Below are 21,377 nucleotides of genomic sequence, written 5' to 3'. Positions count from 1 at the left end.
ATGATTAGTTCATCACCTTCCACCTTGGATCTGCGCCACTACGATTATGCACCCTATACCTTCGTCCATTTTTAATGAGGGACATTTGAAGTACAGTGATGAAGACACACTGCCAACTATCGGCTCTCAAAGACAGTTACGCCAAATAAACTCTTTATTGGATCAGCTCTCTTTACAGTAGTGCTGTATCACACAAACAAGGCCAGAGCTTCCTAGACCAGGCCATGACGCAGCTAACCAATAAGCTGTAGGGATCGTCTTTAAAAAATGAGTAATTATGAAAACCAGTCACTGTTTAGCAGACTAGAAAACTAGCGATTTCATTAGCAGACACAAATGGAAACATAAAAATGCACTTCATCAATACAATGGTAAGAAACAGTGCTGAAGACAGTCTTCTGCTGCTTTACACTACAGTAACTGAGGAGTGCAATTTCTTAAACTGGCCACATGTGAGTTTAGGGACTGTATTCTGGCATATATATATATATTTTATAAGTATATACTGTACTATTAAACTATAATACAATATTTAAAGTCAGGATGTTGCTTTATGTCTGGTGATGCTCTGTGTGAACCACAGTACCACTTCTGCTGTGAACTGGACAGCAGATCCACTCTCCGTCAATAAGACTGGCCAATGTGACCAGGCTGCAGCTCCAAGTGAGTCCTTGGTAAAGAACGAACTTTTCCCCGCTCTCAGGAGTTCCTCAGGAGTCCTTGTAGTAGTTGTTGAAGTTGATGCGCAGAAGAAAGTCCTCCAGATGGGGCTGGTAACCCCTGTTCACCAGCTTGGTGACCACTGTTGAAAAGAAGACATAGGATGCACTGAGTACTCCCTGCTTCATAACGCAGTGCAATTCAGAGGCACTGCGCCCCTGGAATTCTAGTACTAAACTGCAGGTATCTATACCCACAAAAGCTGTCATTATAAAACAGCCATATTCATGTGGAAACAAATCCTGGGATCCTGGACCTTTTCCAATGGCAAAATCCCTGGACTGGATCTGGGACGCTGGGTATGAAGATGCTGATAGTTTAATAGAGTAGGTGCAGCAGTGCTTCAAGCCCGTTATCGTTTTCTGTGACACCCTGCCTGCACGCAGCTCACTCACATGAACAGAGAATATCAGTGTTCACTGCAGTTTTCACTTGGCTTTATTGGGTGTGTAATACACTTTGCTTTTACACGAATAGGCAGAATCTGAAAATGCCAAATCTGTTTCATCATCCTGGACTCCTAGGATCCTGCAATCAACAAAAATCCATCTCTGCCTCCCCAGCATTTCTAAACATTTTCTGCACTTGACTCCCTCACTCTACCACTCGGGTCACCCCTTGCTTTGGACCTGCTGGCAGAAAGCGTTCCAGTGCCCGTGTTGAGCAGGCCGCCGCCAGCTCGTCTTGGCGGCAGGAGACTGCACACGCAATGCCCAGCTCTCCTGTGGCACGGGGGGACTGTACCTTTGAAGAGGAAGTGGGAGTAGTACTTGAAGGTGCGGTACGAGTGCTGCATGGCCACGAAATTGGGGTGCTCTGCCTCCCCCTGCTGGCAGCCCCAGGGCTGTGCGATGAGCTGGGTGCGGAATTTCAGGATCAGGCTGAAGATGCTGTGGATTATGTTCATCACAGGGGCAGCCTTCTCTGTCAGCAGGCCCCTGAGAGAAGAAGAGAGGGGAGAGGGGAGACAAGGACGGAGGAAAGAAAAGTGTTAAACAGGTAAGGCTTAGTAACTTGAGTTACCTCTCTGCTCTACAAGATACTCCAAGAGACGACCTGAAAGAGACCGATTTTCATGCTTACAGATGATTCCAAGAGGCACCTAAAACAGGCCAAGGGCACATGCAAAGTAGGAATAGACCGATGTGGAAATTACAAGATAAGTAAGTGCTTAAATTCTTCTCAAGGCTGTGCAATCACATTGGGCGGAGCGGTGGCTCTGTGGCTAAGGATCTGTGACTGGAAGGTTGCCGGTTCAAATCCCGCGGCCGGCAGAGGAATCCTACTCCGTTGGGCCCCTGAGCAAGGCCCTTAACCCCAACTGCTCCAGGGGCGCCGTACAATAGCAGACCCTGCGCTCTGACCCCAAGCTTCTCTCCCCGTCTGTGTGTCTGTGTCTCCTTGGAGGAAAAAGCTGGGGTATGCGAAAAGACGAATTCCTAATGCAAGAAATTGTATAGGGCCAATAAAGAAACATTATCATTATTATCATCAGACTTGCTGGTCCTCCCACCTGAAGATGGCTCTGTTGAGGTAGTCGGCGTGCGTGCGGTGGATGGCGTCCAGGTCGCTGACACTGCCCAGCCGCTGGGAGAACTCGCTCCAGGACACCTGCAGGATCTGGTTGGCGATGTAGCCCTGGATCACCTTCACGAAGTGCTGCATCTCGTGGCGATACAGCTGCAGCTGGCGGAACTGCCCCCCGCGGCCCGCCCCCTTCACCAGAGCTGGGAGAGAGCGGGGGAACGAGAGAGATACGGAGAGATCAAAGATGTGACTGCCAGCGGCTCACAGCAGGCAGCCGGCTGAAGATCAGCCAGTGTGAGCCTGGAGGGGGGGGCTCCTGGGAAAGCTAAGGTTGCTGCTGGACGAGGTGTTAGTGGGGCCAGCAGGGGGCGCTCACCCTGCGGTCTGAGTGGGTCCTAATGCCCCAGTATAGTGACGGGGGCACTATACGGTAGGAAAGGCACCATGCTTCTGATGAGATGTTAAACCGAGGTCCTGACTCCCAGTGGTCATTAAAAACCCAGGGTGTTTCTCGAAAAGAGTCGGGGTGTTAATTCCGGGGTCCTGTCCAAATATTCCCCCGACCTTTACCAGTCATGACCTCCAAATAACCCCCCTCTCTGAACTGGCTTCACCACTCTGCTCTCCTCCCCACTGAGAGCTGGTGTGTGGGGAGTGTACTGGTGCACTATGGCTGCCATTGAATCATCCAGGTGGGGCTGCACTCTGGTGGTGGTGGAGGAGAGCCCCCATCACCTGTAAAGCGCTTTGCGTTGAGTGTCCAGAAGAGCGATAAGAAGATTATTATTTATTTCTATGCTACACATGTCCCCTCCCGCCGTGACAGCGGCTGCAGCGCTGACCTGCCCTCTTCAGGTGGAACCAGACGTCACGCAGCGTCCAGACCATGTGCTTCAGCTGCAGCAGGAAGGAGAAGAGACGGTTGTACTTGCTCATGCAGCTGTCGGTGATGACGATGTTCAGCGGCCAGTCCACCTGCGGGACCGAGAGAGAGAGAGGCCGCTTCAGCGAGGGCAAGAGGGGGCTGGAACCGCGGCGCGCAGCTGCCTGTGGCTCCGCTCCCCCACCTTGTAGCGCAGCTCCAGGCAGCCCAGGGCGTCAGGGGCATGGGGGTGGAAGGTCTCCGGCAGGAAGCGCAAGGCAAAGGTGAAGTTGGCCGCCAGCGGACTGTCGCCATGGAGACTGTACTGCAGAGCCCGGGTCAAGATGGAGTTCAGCACAAAGGGGGTCAAGAGCTCCCCTGGGGTCTGGCCACTGCCAAGCTGTAAGGACAAGCGGCAAAGGGAGAGTGGGTGTAAGAGGGAAGCGGTACTCTACAGGCATGGCCATACCTTTACTACTGATAAAGCGAGCGCAGCACATAACCATCATTCAGAGAAAAACCTCTGCCATGAAGCCAGCTTCAAGTCTGCACCTCAGAAAACCAAACACGACCTCCGCATTAGGTCATCCTTGCAGAAAAACAAAGACGCACTGTCGGTTTTCTCAACTCAGTCCTCTCACCCCGGCACCACCTGGCTCGGGGTCTTCACCAGCCGGCCCCGAGATGCCCCACTCACTTTCTCAAACAGCAGGTCGCTCAGGGACTGGGCAAACTCCCCGTCCTCCATCAGCAGGAAGTGCCGCAGGGCCTCGAAGTGCCGCTCCACCTCGAGCTCCACGAAGAAGTAGTCCACCACAGCCTTGTTCACCAGCGAGGCGCTGGGAGCAGGGAGGACGGGGAACAGTGAGAGCCGGGTTACAGCACTGAGCCACCCAGAGCCAAGGGGGACTCAGTGAATCAGGGGGGAAGAGTTACACAGAATACGTTCTACAAGAAACACAGACAATCAGAGAGGAAGAAACAGAGATAGTTTGGCTACCCAGAGAGGACAGGCGCAGTGACCACAGCCAGACCATAGGAACTGGACACAGGCAGGCCTGGCTGCCCAGAGAGGACAGGCTGCCAGCAGGAAGAAGCACAGACAGAGATACAGTTTCAATTACACTACATGAAATACTAAAAAATTAGAGAAACCTTCTATGCCAATTTAAGAAATTAAATCCCAGAATTCCCACTCCTGCCAGAATCAGAACAGCTTCCAATTCTACTAGTGGAGGAATGAGGAAGCTCAACTGAGCTGCAGCCAAGTATGTGATCTCCTGTCCCAGCCTGAGGAACAGACAGTGAGCCTGTGTCTCAATAATAATAATACAGTGTGTGATCTCCTGTCCCAGCCTGAGGAACAGACAGTGAGCCTGTGTTTCAATAATAATAATACAGCGTGTGATCTCCTGTCCCAGCCTGAGGAACAGACAGTGAGCCTGTGTCTCAATAATAATAATACAGCGTGTGATCTCCTGTCCCAGCCTGAGGAACAGACAGCGAGCCTGTCTCTCAATAATAATAATAGTGTGTGATCTCCTGTCCCAGCCTGAGGAGCAGACAGTGAGCCTGTGTCTCAATAATAATAATACAGTGTGTGATCTCCTGTCCCAGCCTGAGGAACAGACAGTGAGCCTGTGTCTCAATAATAATAATACAGTGTGTGATCTCCTGTCCCAGCCTGAGGAACAGACAGTGAGCCTGTCTCTCACTAATAATAATACAGTGTGTGATCTCCTGTCCCAGCCTGAGGAACAGACAGCGAGCCTGTCTCTCAATAATAATAATACAGTGTGTGATCTCCTGTCCCAGCCTGAGGAGCAGAGAGTGATTCTGTGTCTCAATAATAATAATACAGTGTGTGATCTCCTGTCCCAGCCTGAGGAACAGACAGTGAGCCTGTGTCTCAATAATAATAATACAGTGTGTGATCTCCTGTCCCAGCCTGAGGAGCAGAGAGTGATTCTGTGTCTCAATAATAATAATACAGTGTGCGATCTCCTGTCCCACCCTGAGGAACAGTGAGCCTGTCTCTCAATAATAATAATACAGTGTGTGATCTCCTGTCCCAGCCTGAGGAACAGACAGTGAGCCTGTGTCTCAATAATAATAATACAGCGTGTGATCTCCTGTCCCAGCCTGAGGAACAGACAGTGAGCCTGTCTCTCAATAATAATAATACAGTGTGTGATCTCCTGTCCCAGCCTGAGGAACAGACAGCGAGCCTGTCTCTCAATAATAATAATACAGTGTGTGATCTCCTGTCCCACCCTGAGGAACGGACGGTGAGCCTGTCTCTCAATAATAATAATACAGTGTGTGATCTCCTGTCCCACCCTGAGGAACAGACGGTGAGCCTGTCTCTCAATAATAATAATACAGTGTGTGATCTCCTGTCCCACCCTGAGGAACAGACGGTGAGCCTGTGTCTCAATAATAACAATACAGTGTGTGATCTCCTGTCCCAGCCTGAGGAGCAGACAGTGGGCCTCAATATCCTGTCACTATCCTAAAAATGTGTAAACATTTACTATTTGTTATTGCTTTGGCAACTCGAGTTCATCATCCATACCAATGAGGCTCTTTGAATTGAAAAAAGAATGCGAGTCGCAGTAGCGGAGAGAGAGAAAAATAGTTGTCAGTGAGACACAAGATAAAAGATTGCACACAATTTTAGCAGAGAGATAGCTCTGCTCATTTTATAGCAAGAAAGCTATTAATATTTATATCACAAGAAGGATAATCCACAGAGTTCCCTTCCCTTAATCCATTCGTCTACGTGTGATGGAATCGGTGCATTTTGCTTTTGAAATAAGACATAAGGACAAAGAGAAGAAGACGAGGCGAGACAGACACCGGACCACGGACTCAGACAGATCCTCCGAGAGGCAGGGGTGTGTGAAAGGTGGGACTCACTGCGTGATGAGGGGCGCGGTGACGGAGTGCTTCATCAGCACCGGCAGGGACACCAACTCGCTGAGCTGCACGGCCGTGGTGTCCGTGGCCCGGCGCAGGGAGGGGTCCGGCAGCAGGCTGTGGGCCCCTCGGGTCACCTGCTGGAGCAGCTGCATGTCCGGAGCGGCCACTGGAGGGGAGAGGGACAGCGGCGTTGACGCAGGAGCCTACGGCCCTGTGCTGTGCGCCGCTATTGGACGGAAATGCGCGGAGCCGGCTCTGTCACGGACCACGTCTCCCTCGCTCCGGCCCCAGGGGCTAGGGTCCGAGCCGCACGGAAACGCAGGCCGGGATGTGCATCACGAGTGTGGGGCGGGGGGGGCGCTCTTGTGACCTGAGGCGCTGCACTTAATGGAATACGTTCAGATCTTCTTGCTATGCTGCTTGTGGGTCGGTCGTGTGGCCCAGCGGATAATTCCTCGCCTCCTTCTCTACGGCTGGTCACCACTAGGGGGCCCCGGGAGACGACGAAACAGCCCTCTAGCTTTCCTCCAGCACAAACAGAACACAGGGCTCTCCTCCACCCTAGCAGAATCTTTACAAGCTGGGAAGGATGATTATTTTACTTAATGATCAATCCGCTCGATCGTTCCCCCATTTTCTACATTTTGGCAACACCAAATTGTAACAGTTTGAATAAATCTGGGAGGGCGACTCTTTCCTTCTCCAGGATACATATATTTCAGTCTGCACAGTTCTTCCCATATCAACCCTTTTCTGATTCAAAGCCAGGCACATTCTTAAAAGCTCCGTTCGTGTTCATATAACCGTGCTCTTTAAGGTGGGATATCTTTACTGCCTCCCCTAGCACACAGACAGCGACAGTGCTCTCTAAAGGTGACCTGCGATAGGCACAGAATAGGCGTGGGTAGACCGGTACTCACTCAGGAGACTGTAGTTGTCCTGGTACTGCTCCACCTCATACTGGGCTGCGAGGGACAGGAGGTATTCCTGCTCACTGCTCCACCCTGGAGAGCCCTCTGCGCACTGTACTGGGGCCTCCTCCTGCCATGCGTTACTGTGAGCTCCAGCTTCCTCCTTCCCCACAGGGCCTGCAGGTACAGACACATACAGGATATCCCAACACAGAGCCACACTGGACAGGCACTGGGAAACACAGAACCGCCGCCCAACTCAGGGTGCAGTCGCCTACACGTCTTAGTTAGGCACTTCATTTCCTCTGCTGACTAGCTCACAAGGTTCAAGCGCTGTGCTTTCTCCTATTCTTCTTTCTTAGCACCCACTGATCTCAATACAAAGAAGTAAGGAAAACACACAGGTGTACATGTGTTCTCCTACAGTCGTAGCACTGTAAGAAAACAAAAGGCAAACTAGTCTTACCAAACAAACTTTGACAGGGTGTTGGCTGGAGCTTTAAAATGACCATTTCTCAGTGATGTAAGATAAGATCACTTTATTGGCCCTATACAATTTCTTGCATTAGGAAATCATCTTTTCGCATACCCCAGCTTGCTCTCCATCAGACACAGACACAGAGACAGGGAGAGAAGCTGGGGGTCAGAGCGCAGGGTCCGCCATTGTACAGCGCCCCTGGAGCAGCTGGGGTTAAGGGCCTCGCTCAGGGGCCCGACAGAGTAGGATTCCTCTGCCGGCAGCAGGATTTGAACCGGCAACCTTCCAGCCACAGGCGCAGATCCTGAGCCACAGAGCCACCACACCGCCCTTAAAAGTAACACTTAAGGTCAGAGCTGGTGGGCTACACGTGGTCTCCTGGCTTTCATTTCACACAAAACCCCTCGTGATTACTTTCTGCTCATTTCACTTACTAGAGACAGTGAACATCTCTATCCAGCCCTGAGAAGATTTGTAATGGTTGTATCTTCCATGCAGAGCACCTCTTTAAACATCAGGTTTAAAAGACCTTGAAAAGGATTAAATGTTCTTTTGAGCCCAGAAACGCTCGAGAAGAACTGCAGGAATGGGGTGAACACCCCCAGTGTGGAGCTGCTGTCTTAGTGTACAGGCCTGCATGGCCGTGTGTGTAGGACGTACTCTTACCCTGCACGACGCCCCTCTGCCCGTTCCCCGCAGTTGGCGTGCCCGGGGGGGGCTGGGGGGGCTGCAGAGTTGACACCAGTACTCCCAGTCTGAAGTGGGACTGGGAGGCATGGCCGTGAACGCTCCAGCGTGGCCTGGGAGCAGGGGGGGCCTCGGCCACATTCTGCCCCACCTTGATGCTGGAGTCCGAGGCGTGCCCGTGAGGCTGGGGGACGGGTAAGGATGGGGCCGTGCCCGAGACCACACACCCCACCTGCAGGCTGGTGTCCGAGGCGTGCCCGTGGGGCTGGGGGGTGGGTAACGATGGGGCCGTGCCCGAGACCACACACCCCACCTGCAGGCTGGAGTCCGAGGCGTGCCCGTGAGGCTGGGGGACGGGTAACGATGGGGCCGTGCCCGAGACCACACACCCCACCTGCAGGCTGGTGTCCGAGGCGTGCCCGTGAGGCTGGGGGGTGGGTAACGATGGCTCCGTGCCCGAGACCACACACCCCACCTGCAGGCTGGTGTCAGACGCGTGCCCGTGAGGCTGGGGGGTGGGTAACGATGGCGCCGTGCCCGAGACCACACACCCCACCTGCAGGCTGGTGTCCGAGGCGTGCCCGTGAGGCTGGGGGGTGGGTAACGATGGCTCCGTGCCCGAGACCACACACCCCACCTGCAGGCTGGTGTCAGACGCGTGCCCGTGAGCGCTGGGCTTCAGCCTGGGGGGCTCCTGCTCCGACACATACCCCCCCACTTTGATCCTGGCATCCGTGGTGTGGCCGTGCCTGTTCCAACGCGGGCGGGGCTGTGCCACTTCTGACACGAACCCCCCGACTTTAATACTGGCGTCGGAGGAATGGCCGTGACGATTTGCCGCCGGTACCGGGGCGACGACCTCGGAGACGTGCTGCCCCACGTTGATGCTGGCGTCTGAAACGTGGCCGTAGACGCTGGGCGCGGGGGGCTGGGGCTCTTCTTCCAGCACGAATGCCCCAACCTTGAAATGGGCACTGGAGGGGTGGTCACGGATATCCACGGCCGGGATACGACCAACCTTGCTGTTGGCATCAGAGGCATCCCCACGAGAGCTGTGCCGAGGGTCAATGCTCTCCGCTTCCGGGGCTTTGCCGTCCAGTTTCCTATCGGCACGGGCAGCGTGTGGAATGGGCTGCCGACCCTCGGGAGTAAGAACAGCCCCTGTGACCGACTCATGATCCCCTGGCTCAGGATCAACCAGCTCCTCCTTGGACAACCCCAGTGCACAGAGCTGTGGATCCACAGGCTTCCTACCCTGGTGAGCCTCACGTCCATGGCTGCTGCCCTCTCTGTTGGCTAGGGGTGTTGTACTCTCACTGGGTCTGGACGCGCCCTCTTCCAACGGCCCCTCTCTGCCGTGAACTGGCTGCGCGGACTCTGGACTGGCTGCTCCCGTGTGGACGTCTGGACCGACGGTCCCTTCGGAAGCTGGCAGCCCCTGGCTGAGCCGTGCTCGACGCGCCCCCTGATCCGGCGCGGCTCCGGGTCCCTGGGTCTGCTCCCCGAGCTGCACGGAGGCCTGGGAGGGGTGACCATGAGAACTCCGCTGGGGACGCGATAGCCCCACCTCCGAGGCGTACTGCCCCAGGGGGATGCTGGAGTCGGAGGGCTGGCCATGGGAACCGGGCCTCGGCAGCACCTCCTCCACTTCGGACACGTTTTCCCCCACCCGGATATGGGCCGTAGAGGGGTGGCCGTAAATATGGGGCCTGTGTGGGCACAGGGCTTGCTCCCTGTTGGTCTCCCCCTGCCCCAGGTTGGGGCTCCCCCAGGGGGGCGTCTCCTCGGCCTGTAAGAAGCTGAAGGGGCTGCTGAAATCATAATCCTGGACCGGGGCAGGGCCAACAGCAGCACCGGCCAGAAGGTCAGACTCGATGCGCAGAAGAGCCGCGTCCAGGGTGTGGTTCCGGCTGTGGCCCCTGTCCTGGGCGGGGCGTGCTCTGGGGAGGAAATCGTCGAGGTCCAGCTCTTCCGAGATCAGGGGTTCGCCTCCCAGGGATGGCAGGGGGGCGGCTGGGGAGGAGGAGGGTGCAGGAGCCCCTGGCGTCTCGGGAGAGGTGTCCGTATCCTGGCTCTCACTGCCTGGCAGCCCCTGCTCTCTCTGGTCCTGGTCACCTTGCCCTGGGAGAAGAGGTGCCTAGAGGGACGCAGGGCATCACAAACTTTTCAGACTGAAGGATTTGTGAATAAAGCCCGATTTTCAAATAAGTACAGGTTTCCCTCGCCAACAGTGGGGTTGCTAATCACAGATTTCCCCCATTCGCAGTTTCCGTATTAATTACCAGCCCTAATTAATTAATAACCATCTGGGTGTATTTCTCTCATTAGCACATAGGTGTGATTCTGGTGCTCTCTTAACGTAATCCGATTATTTTTCAATTTTTAACTCTGAGGGTTCAAGGTAAATAACATTCTACTTTATTATGAATTCGATGTTTTCCTTCATGTTGAATTATAATTCACGGTATTGTATTTGTAATTTTAAGGGAGAACTCTGCCAGTTAGGTTAGTTGAAGAGAGTTATACAGACTGTGGAAACCTAACTCCCTATTTTCCACACGGTCCAGTACCTGTCAATTGCAGGTGTTTTCAGGAACATTAGTCCTGCACATGACAAAGGAGGCACACAAGGTGGAACAGAATGCCATTTCTGCACGAAAGCTGATTAATCAAAAGGTACAACAGATGGATATTCAGAATAAAACAAACTTGCATTATTTAAATATCTTGTTAACAGTTTTGTTTCCAGTACCTTGTGAACCTCCTACTGATTCTCAAATTAAAAGTTCAAAGTATCAAAGGTAATGTATGCGCTCATTACAGGAAAACAGGAAAAAAATCATCTTAAGTGGAAGAGATCCAGAAATCCATGACAGAAATCCATGGCATTTACTGACCTACAGTATGGTAACAACTTACGTTCTGTTATAATTAGGAAAATAAATCTACAGGGCAAAGAAAAGGCTTGTGGCCAAAGATTGGCCCATATTCTCATATATTGTAGATCTAAAACATACCTAGATCTTAATTAAAGTTTAATTAAAGCGGCCTCCCTCTGTCCGCAAACTTTCTTAGTTCTTCGTATTCGGCACTTGGCTGAATCTAGATGTGCTGTTACATTGCCTACCTCTGTCTGGGAGGGCTGCTGCTCACTCTGGGCTGCTCTGTGGGTCAGGAGCTGTGTCTTGGGGAGGATGTCCAGCAGAGGTCTGCCCTGTCCAAGTGGAAACTGCTGTAGTAGAGCCTAGGGGAGACAGATGGGGTGTAAAGCATTGTGAAACCACAAAAAACATTTTTTATAGCACAACTAACTATATGTATGTGTTAAATGGGCCTCATGGTGGCACAATGGTTAGCATTGCTGCCTTGCAGTCCTGGGACCCTGGGCAAAATTCCTAGGGACCTGTCTGCGTGGAGTTTGCATGTTCAAGTGGGTTTTCTACAGGTGCTCTGGTTTCCTCCCCCAGTCCACACACACACTGGTAGGTTAATGGGCTTCTGCAAAACTGGTCCTGGTGTGAGTGCATGCATGTGCATCTGTGTCTGTGTGTAGCCTGTGATGGACAGGCGTCCCATCCGAGGTGTATCCTGCCGTTCTGCAGTGGGCTCCAGCTGAGCCGTGCCCCTGTACTGGAGGAAGCAGTAAGAAAATGGATAGACGGACACATGCAAATGCAGCAACTGTGCCACACGCCCAGCACTTTCACATTCTGATGCACGTCAGAGCCTTACGCTACAGTTCTCAGCAGTGGCAGTGTCTCACCTGCGTGTGCCTGCGGTCCTCCTCCAGGAACTGGGCCCTGGCTGAGTCCAGCCGCAGCCTGTGTGCCCTCCACAGGGCCCGCCGCTCCCGCCGCGCGGCCTCCTCCGACAGCCGGCTGTACTGCTCCACCAGCTCCTTCCTGCACACGGGCACACACACAGAGTCTCACCAGCTGCTCGACACCCGCAGAGAAGCCGTGGGCTTTTGTTTCAGACACTGACCCAAGCGCAGTCAACAGAGACCCACAGGTCCACAGACCCCCCCCTGGACCCCTGACCCACCGGCCCACAGAGCATCACCGCAGCCCCGATGGCAGGGGAAGACCCTCGGGGTGAGAGCAATGCCCCCGCGGCCCTCACCTGGCCTGGCGCTCCAGCTGCTCCTCCAGGGCCTGCAGCCTGCGCTCACGGTCCCTCAGCTCCCGGGCGAACCCAAAATCGTCCTCCTGCTCCCGTCTGCGCGCCTCGCTGCGCCACTGCCAGCAAAGAGCAGGGGAGTAAGGGGCCAACGACGGAGAAACTGGGCACTGCCAAGCAAACCCCCACACCGCAGCTGACCAGAACAGAGCAGTCTCCTTAACCCATTTCCTGGTCGTATTGTACAATCACAGCGCTTGATATTTTTCGAATTGATCCATTGAGCCACTTATCCGTCTCCCCCACACTGTGCAGCTCGCCACCCGAGCTGCAGACCCTCCTCTCCCCTCTCCCCCCCCACCCCGCACCTCCCGGTCCTGCTCCAGCTGCTGCTTCATCTCCTCGAATCGCTCCCTCTTCCTCGCCTCTTCCGCCAGCCGCCGGGACACCTGCCGCCCTGCGCGGAGAAAGGGGGGGGGAGGGATTACGAGAAGCAGGGAGGACGGATGTCTCGGGCGCAGCTGGGAGGTCCTCGGTGTTGTGTACAGAGTATCTGCCGCTTTCCCCTGCACATGCGTGAAGCTCCTTGAGAAACGAGCAGGGGGTTCATACCACGAGCGGAGCATGCAGTTGTGATAAGGGTGCGGCACTCTTCTGTGTCCACCCCGAGCACGGTCTCTCGCTCTCTCTCACCTCGGATGCTCTCTAGCGTTCTGGCTGCAGACTCCCTGACCTGGCTGATCAGCTCCTGGCGGGCCTGTTCCGTGCGCAAGGCCTGGCCAGAGAGGGAAAGAGATGAACGCGCGCGTTAGACCCCCGCCGGCCTGTGGGCGGACTCCCGCGCGCATCCGAGCGGGCGGCACACCTTCTCCTCCCTGCTCGTGGCACAGTGGCACGCGATCCTCTCCATGCGCCCGCGGTACACGGCGCAGTCCCGCTCCACCTCCTCCACCTCCTGCAGGGAGAAGGTGACGGCGATCCGCGGCACCGGCAGCTCCGACCAGCAGATGTAGTGCTGCAGAGCAGGAGAGACACAGAGCGAGAGAGGAGTTCATCTGTCATCATACCGGTCTCTGGGGACGCGCACAGTGCGAAAGACAGCACTGCACAGGGTGCCTGGGACCTTACAAAACAGTCAACAATAGTGATAGTGGCAGCCCACCATCATGCACAACACAGCACAAGAGCACAAGTACAGAACAACAAACACACAGGAGCAGAGGTACGTGCCAGCCAGGTAGAGGGGCAGAGTGCAGGGCTGAACTGAATTCTGAATTCAACACACTGTACTGACGAGCTGGAGAGGACAGATGGGACAGGGCTGAGCGCTTTTACACCACAGATCACAGGTCTGGAACAGCAAGTCAGCGTGCAGAAGGACAGAATAGAGACTGCACTGCAGAAGACACTGCCACGACTAACTCAGGGCTCCCACGTGCCGTATTTCGGGGGATCGGGATGCGAGTCAGAGAGCACGATGCTAGTGGGATAGGGCGCCGCTCAGGATCAGTGCCAGGTGCTGTGCTGTGTTCAGGTACCAGTGCTGCCAGCGGCCGGGTGCTCACCTGGGGGCAGCAGATCTTCAGCAGATTGATGGTCTTGCCACAGACATAAATGTCATTGGCCATGTGTCTCAGGAAGACCGGAACACACTCCTCCACATCCTGCGAGATCAGAGTGTAGCCCTGCGTCCAGAACTGCTTGTCTGCACAGACAGAGGGAGAGAGAGATCAGGAACATCTGAGCAGGTTCAGTGAAACGAGTTTTGGTGTTCCAAATTCTCAGTGTAATAAACACAACTTTAAAAGCCAGTAAAACTATTTTTCTCTTAGTTTGGGGTCGGGAAAGACTCACCTCGACAACTGAGGAAGTCTTCGTTCACCTGAATCATGAACTCTCCGTACACATCTCTGAACACCCCACTGTACACCCAGTCGTAGATGAACCTGCAGAGCCCAAACATGCTGACTGATCACACATGTCGTGCAGCTCCATAGTGCAAAAGGCAAAGCAATCATAAACAATCTGTACCGACACCGACATGACGTTTACAAGCAAGGGTGGCACAGTGCCGCAGTGGTCAGCATTGCTGCCTCACAGGGCTGGGGTCTCTGGGCTCGATTCCCGGGGTGCTGTCTTTGTGGAGTCTGTACGTCCCTCTCATGCTCGCATGCGTTTTCACCAGGTGCTCCGGCTTTCTCCCACAGTCCAAAGACATAGGTTCATCAGCTTTCGTGAAAATTGGCCCCGTGTTTCTCTGTGTCTAAGTGTGCGCACGTCTGTGTCTGAGTGTGCCCTGCAGTGGACTGGCCTCCCATCCAGGGTGTACCCTGCCTGCGACCGTGACCGGGAATAGCACGAGATGGTTCTAAAATAGATAGATCGATGGTTACCAGCACAGTAAGGATTTAGCTTTCCACATGCAGGTCAATACGATACACAACAGAATGACACAGCAGATAGACCACCCGGCAGGTCAACTCACCGCGTGTAGGGCTCACAGCTGCTCTTGAGCAGGGACAGCAGGACAGCGTAGTTCTCGTTGCTGCAGTTACTCTGGGCCTCATTGTACAGGTAGGACAGCAGCTTGACTCCCTGAAGCACACGGACCACTGGATTACCCTCACAACCACACACAGGCAAGCGTGCAAGCCCTGTAGCCAGCACAGGTACAGTACGTGGCTCATCTGCAACGCCGTAGTGCAAGTACCAGGGCTCAGAGCTGATCACGATCATGGCTTTCTTGCCACATGTGCAAGAGGAGCAGTGCCTGGGTGGCGCAGGGGGGACTGGTCCTGTGGCCGACACTCACCACAGGGAAGGAGGCCAAACTGCTCCTGCCCACGGCCTGACTGCCTCCGGCACCCCCATCCACACAGCACAGCTCGGACAGGTACCTGCACAGGGAGACAGGCCGAGAGTCAGGGGCGCGGGCAGGGAGAGGAACGGCGAAGAGGAAAACCGTCATCGTTCTTTCACATCTACTGTAAACTACAGTAGTCCGAGTAGGGAGCTGCGTCAGCATGCGCAGGCTGCAAAGAAGGAACAAGTAAAGGCTGAAAAGAGAAGAAAGAAACAACGTTTCGGCTGTGAAGCCTTCTTTGGGTGTCAAACCGAAGAATCCAGGTGTCGGCTGACACCTGAAAAAGGCTCCACAGCCGAAACGTTGTGTTTCTTCTCTTCTCTTTTCAGCAGGGAATAAACCTTTACCTGTTCCTTTACTGTAAACGTATTACATGCTGAAAGGAAAAGAAACACAACGTTTTGGCGCGGAATAAACCTTTACCTGCTCCTGTGTGTCCAGACTCTGTCCTGACCTCGTGAACAATCTGTCCAGCCCCCGTCCTGACCTCGTGAACAATCTGTCCAGCCCCCGTCCTGACCTCGTGAACAGCCTGTCCTGCCCCGTCCTGACCTCGTGAACAGCGTGTCCTGCCCCTGTCCTGACCTCGTGAACAGCCTGTCCTGCCCCTGTCCTGACCTCGTAAACAGCGTGTCCTGCCCCTGTCCTGACCATGTGAACAGCCTGTCCAGCCCCTGTCCTGACCTCATGAACAGCCTGTCCTGCCCCTGTCCTGACCATGTGAACAGCCTGTCCAGCCCCTGTCCTGACCATGTGAACAGCCTGTCCTGCCCCTGTCCTGACCATGTGAACAGCCTGTCCTGCCCCTGTCCTGACCATGTGAACAGCCTGTCCTGCCCCTGTCCTGACCTCGTGAACAGCCTGTCCTGCCCCTGTCCTGCCCCTGTCCTGCCCCTGTCCTGCCCCTGTCCTGCCCCTGTCCTGCCCCTGTCCTGACCGCCTGTGCGGGTGACTGCAGCAGTGCTCCAGGTTCATGCCCACCTGAGCTGCCGTCCCACCTTCCGGAACAGGAAGCCGATGGCGAGCAGGCTGAGAGTGGGCGGCGTGCACAGGACACAGGCGCGGTAATACTGCAGGTACCGCCGCAGAGCCCCGGTGAAGGCCTGGAGGAGAGCGAGAAGAGAGACTCACGGCTACCGGGCTGGTAGTCAGGACACTGCTCCAAGAAGTCACCTCGGCCAGTTTATCGCAGGTATACTGTAGCTTCACCATTTCTGTGATTGATTGATCAATTTAATTTTTTTAATTGACCAAATAATTAAAAAGCAAACAAGTGAGGACTGTTAAGATTTTTGTTACATTTGTGTATAGCAAATACACATAGCGTATTTTAGAATTTTTGTTTAAAATGTACTTAAATCGTTCTGAAATAAATAACCAGCTGTCTGAAGAAAGGGAAGTGTCTTTTTTTCCTGCCGGCCGGGGAGAAGAATGTTTTGTGTTGTTTGAAAGGGAGCAAGACGACCCACACCTGGAACACCAGTCCCCTCTTGTGCGCGCCCTGCAGGCAGAAGCGGCTGAGCCGCAGGTAGTGCGTGCCGTACTCCGCCAGCTCGCCCAGCAGCCCCTGCATGCTGTCCGGAGAGACGCCCGACACACAGATGCCAGGGCACGGGCTGAACTGCGCCGTCACCTGCAGCACACACGAACGGTCTGGTGTCAGGAGTGGACAGACGGACAGACAAGCCTCAGAGGCCAGGAGAGACACAGAGACAGACAGACAAGCCTCAGAGGCCAGGAGAGACAGAGAGACAGACAGACAAGCCTCAGAGGCCAGGAGAGAGACAGACGGACAGACAAGCCTCAGAGGCCAGGAGACAGAGAGACAGACGGACAGACAAGCCTCAGAGGCCTGGAGAGACACAGAGAGACAGACAGACAAGCCTCAGAGGCCAGGAGAGACACAGAGAGACAGACAGAGAGACAAGCCTCAGAGGCCTGGAGAGACACAGAGAGACAGACAGAGAGACAAGCCTCAGAGGCCTGGAGAGACACAGAGAGACAGACAGAGAGACAAGCCTCAGAGGCCTGGAGAGACACAGAGAGACAGACAGAGAGACAAGCCTCAGAGGCCTGGAGAGACACAGAGAGACAGACAGAGAGACAAGCCTCAGAGGCCTGGAGAGACACAGAGAGACAGACAGAGAGACAAGCCTCAGAGGCCTGGAGAGACACAGAGAGACAGACAGAGAGACAAGCCTCAGAGGCCTGGAGAGACACAGAGAGACAGACAGAGAGACAAGCCTCAGAGTCCCGGAGAGACACAGAGAGACAGACAGACAGACAAGCCTCAGAGTCCCGGAGAGACACAGAGAGACAGACAGACAGACAAGCCTCCGAGGCCAGGAGAGAGACAGAGAGACAGACAGACAGACAAGCCTCAGAGGCCAGGAGAGACACAGAGAGACAGACAGACAGACAGACAGACAAGCCTCAGAGGCCAGGAGAGAGACAGAGAGACAGACAGACAGACAAGCCTCAGAGGCCAGGAGAGACACAGAGAGACAGACAGACAGACAGACAGACAAGCCTCAGAGGCCAGGAGAGACACAGAGAGACAGACAGACAAGCCTCAGAGGCCAGGAGAGACACAGAGAGACAGACAGACAAGCCTCAGAGGCCTGGAGAGACACAGAGAGACAGACAGACAGACAAGCCTCAGAGGCCTGGAGAGAGACAGAGAGACAGACAGAAAGGCAAGCCCCAGAGTCCCGGAGACACACAGACACACACGGTACCTGGTCGAGGGGGAAGGTTGTGGAAGCCACTCCGATCAGGACGTTGAGCACGTCGGTGACCAGCTGGGTCTGGGTGTGAAGGGGCAGAGGGGAGGGCGACAGGGCAGCCGCAGTGCTCAGGAGCTGCAGACCCCCCTCCCGCAGCTGGTACAGCTGGTCGAACGCCTCCCGTCCGGCTTCCGACAGGTAGGGCAGCTCCTTCCTCCCGGGGGGGCTGGACAGGGAGAAAGGCAGAAAGACAAGTGCACAAAGAGGAGGAAAGGCAGGGACAAAGAGTGGTGGGAGAGGTGAACGGAAGAAATGTGCATCACAACAACTGCCTGGTGTACCACAGAACCCACCAGGTTACAAACTCAGCTAGCCCACTCCAGTCCGTCCAGTCAGCCCTTCTCCTGTGGCCTTGTCCCTCCTGAAACCTAGCAGATCTCACGTCAGCCCCTCGCCAACATCCCACAGAGTCTCAGCTCCCACCGCTTAACTCCCTCCCCAGACTGCTGCGAGCACAAACACCACCTCCGCCATCCCCTTCTGGAGCTAGGACGCCCTATAGACATCTGCACTAACGCCCTTCTTTCACCTTCCGCACTCCTCTGCGTCTGAGTCTCGTTGCCCTCAGTGCAAAAGGCCTTCCCCTCTCCTGCCCTGTACTGCCCTCACTGGGGTATCTGCCCTCTCTGGCCCCCCCCACCCTTACCAGCCGATCCCCTCCCAGCAGCGCCGGCGGCCAGGCTCGAAACTCCGCAGCGCTTCCCACACGTCCGGCTCCGGGCTGGGGCTCGGCTCGGACTGCGAATCTGGCGTCAGGTTCGAGGCAGACTGGAACCCCTCGTCCTCGGACTGGTCAAGACTCGGGGGGACCTGGGGTGGGGCGGGAGCAGCGGAGAACGGGTCAGACGGGTCCGCGCGCGCCGGTCCGAGACGACGGGCCGCGGCGCGCCCAGCGGAGCTCTCACCCGGATGGCCAGCCCCGTGAGCTCGGCGTTGCTGGGCACCGGGGGCAGGTCCAGACGGATCTCCATGTCAGAGGTCCGGGTGTGCTGCAGGGCTCCAAACAGCGAGAGGCGCGTCTCCTTCTCGTAACGCTCCCTGCCCTCCCCCGCCCTGCCCAGCGCCAGCAGGCCCGTGCCCGTGCCGGGGGGCGCCTCCATCAGGCCCAGGGTGGTGCAGAGACCCCCCAGGGCCCCCCACTCCTCCCCACACACCAGGGCCCAGGCCTCTGCTTCCAGCCGCCACAGCTCGGCACTATCGTAGCCGGCCAGCGGGGGGCGCCGCAGCACGGGCCTCTCCCTCCGCATGAAGTCGCGGCTGTAGGAGGGGGCGGGGGGGGGCGCGGAGCCCGCCAGCTGGACCAGCAGCTCCAGCACGGAGTCCAGCCCCCCCGCCAGCCGCCCCAGCAGCTCCTCCAGCTGCGCGGCTTCCTGGCAGCAGCCCGCCACGCGCAGGTCGAACGCCAGCATCAGCACCTTGTTCCGGGGGGGCGTGGCGGGCGGGGGCGGGGGGCGGCGCGGGGCCCCGCCGCCGCCGGGGGGGGGCTCTCGGAAGAGGCGGGACAGCAGGGCCCCGTAGGCGCGCCGCCGCAGGGCCCGCCGCGCTGCCTCGCGGCCCCCCCGCCACGCGCGCGGCTTGCACGCCCCTCCCGCCAGGTGGGCGTCGCACAGGGCGCCCAGCAGCTCCGTGATGCTGCAGCTGCCGCCGGAGACGCCGGCCATGGCGCTCCCTCCCGCTGGGCTGGCGGCCGCGGTGACGCACTCCCGGCCTGCAGGGGGCAGCGCAGGCACAACGCACCTGTAGAAACAAGGACAGGCGCTAAACCAGCGGGGTTCACAGGGGTGCTGTCGCGCATGCCAAAGCCCAGAGCTTCTACATGGTGCTCCAAAAGAGCTTCAGACTCTGGGCTTCTGGTGGATAATCACTCAATATAGCGCACTAGTCACGCAGGGTATGTAAAGCAGGTGGCAGGGCAGTTAGCATTGGCCCTGGGCTCAGTTTCTGGGGTGCCGTCTGTGTGGAGCTTGTATGTTCTCCCTGTGTTCACAAAGGTTTCCTCTGGGTGCTCCAGCTTCCTCCCACAGTCTAAGGACATGCTGGAGGGTTAATTGGCTTTTGAGAAAACCGGCCCTCGAGTGAGTGTGTGTCTGAGTCTGTGGGTGGCCTGTGATGGACTGGTGTCCCGTCCAGGGTGTATCCTGCCTTGTGCCTGTTGCTTGCTGTTCGACTGGGACAGTCTCCAGCTCCACCCTGAATTGGAAGAAACATCTGAACGGATGGTATATACAGCCCTCCCATGCTGCACTGCTGTGAAATGACACTACACACACACACTACATCAGGCCTAGAGCCTTCACGAACGACAGAAACTCTTATGTGACCACTAACTGGTTTCTGAAAAGCACATTGCACTTTGGGTGCATTACAGATATTTTATTCCCCACGGTTCTGAGGCACCTGATGTGTCCTGACTGCGTTTCATAAGATCACTCTAAAAGTTACAATGTTTGCATGTTTAAAAACGGGTTTCCTGAGTTCAAAGGAAATAATTTTAACGCCTTTGTTCAATTACACGATTGTGAGGGGAAAATGTATATAATGACTAGAAAACAATGGCAATTTACCCAGGTTTCCCAAAACGTATCTGTTCTCTCGTATACCCTCTGGTGATGTATGCGCACCAACAAGTCCGCGCAAGTAGGGTACTGTTGCCGTTTTCTGTCCCGGGCAGCAGTACATTCTGATGATGCCGGCTAAATCATATTCTTTGCTTTTGGAGCCTTAAATCTGAACCTGAATTCTGTAGTGTTAACACAAAAGATGTTCTAGTAATTTCTAAGAAATCGCGCCGCAAAGAAGCGATAAGTCTATGACACAAGACCACGAACACCGATACCTACCAAGATCCGATACTCATTGCAAGGGCACTCAACATCAAGGTATCAATCAGCACATCATCTTTTGCGCCAAATGAACGATACATTACACTCGATCTTAGCCAAAAGGCCGAGAAGCGAATATGCGAAAGCGGAAATCGTTAAATGAACGATACATTGATCACAATCACTTAACCTGAACAATCGTTGAGATGCATTAACGGAACCCATTGAATCATACCTGCTGTAGTGCTACGATGCTCCGATTTTGGTTACTATTTTACCAATCAAGGTCCCAGTGTGGATTAACATTGAGACGAGACCGGGCACAGCTATTATAATTTAACTGATCTCCTCATTTCATTAACCTTTAAGCTGTTTTATGGAAGGCAAAAAAAAAACAACAACACATTTATTAATACAGACAACTGTATCCACAATCCCTATCACTTTATTTTCCTTAACTACCGCTCAGCCTCCACTTGGCCCGCCCACTCTGAGACTTCATTGGTCTGAAGCGAATGAGGCCGATGTTCGATTGGGTTATAAATGATGACGCCAGGTTTGGGTTTTTTCAGCAATTTCCGCTCTCTTTTCTGCGTTCTCATTGGACGGCAAAGCGCTGTCACTCTTCCCGTATCCCGTATTCCTATTGGCTGATCTTTGGCCTCCCGCCACTTCAATGG

General features: G+C 55.1%; 1 protein-coding gene across 3 annotated transcripts; it reads right to left on the bottom strand.

Annotated features, from left to right (window-relative positions):
- Nucleotides 1-136: 136 nt before the first annotated feature.
- tubgcp6 (tubulin gamma complex component 6) lies at nucleotides 137-21,173 on the bottom strand. 3 transcript variants are annotated; one of them, XM_088645629.1, is made up of 26 exons: nucleotides 20,933-21,173; nucleotides 20,440-20,615; nucleotides 18,781-19,612; nucleotides 18,522-18,685; nucleotides 17,828-18,041; nucleotides 16,561-16,722; nucleotides 16,071-16,192; nucleotides 15,039-15,123; nucleotides 14,712-14,821; nucleotides 14,081-14,172; nucleotides 13,792-13,931; nucleotides 13,092-13,241; nucleotides 12,920-13,001; nucleotides 12,595-12,683; nucleotides 12,230-12,345; nucleotides 11,871-12,009; nucleotides 11,235-11,351; nucleotides 8,087-10,244; nucleotides 6,952-7,119; nucleotides 6,029-6,197; nucleotides 3,807-3,948; nucleotides 3,315-3,509; nucleotides 3,090-3,222; nucleotides 2,234-2,447; nucleotides 1,465-1,658; nucleotides 137-802 (listed from the first exon to the last, which is right to left on the bottom strand). In XM_088645629.1, the coding sequence occupies exons 3-26, from the start codon at nucleotides 19,534-19,536 to the stop codon at nucleotides 711-713; spliced, it is 6,003 nt and encodes a 2,000-aa protein (XP_088501755.1). In that variant the 5' UTR covers nucleotides 19,537-19,612; nucleotides 20,440-20,615; nucleotides 20,933-21,173; the 3' UTR covers nucleotides 137-710. The 3 variants fall into 3 exon arrangements, with proteins under 3 accessions (XP_088501755.1, XP_088501756.1, XP_088501753.1); XM_088645630.1 differs by lacking the exon at nucleotides 20,933-21,173 and adding an exon at nucleotides 20,716-20,908; XM_088645627.1 differs by lacking the exon at nucleotides 20,440-20,615.
- Between the last annotated feature and the right edge of the window lie 204 nt (nucleotides 21,174-21,377).

This window comes from Lepisosteus platostomus, chromosome 9 (genome assembly GCF_059453375.1).
Source record: "Lepisosteus platostomus isolate fLepPlt1 chromosome 9, fLepPlt1.hap1, whole genome shotgun sequence".
In the NCBI taxonomy this organism is placed as follows: domain Eukaryota; kingdom Metazoa; phylum Chordata; class Actinopteri; order Semionotiformes; family Lepisosteidae; genus Lepisosteus; species Lepisosteus platostomus.
Note: the sequence above shows the minus strand (reverse complement) of the source record. Positions and strands in the feature narration are given on the sequence as shown.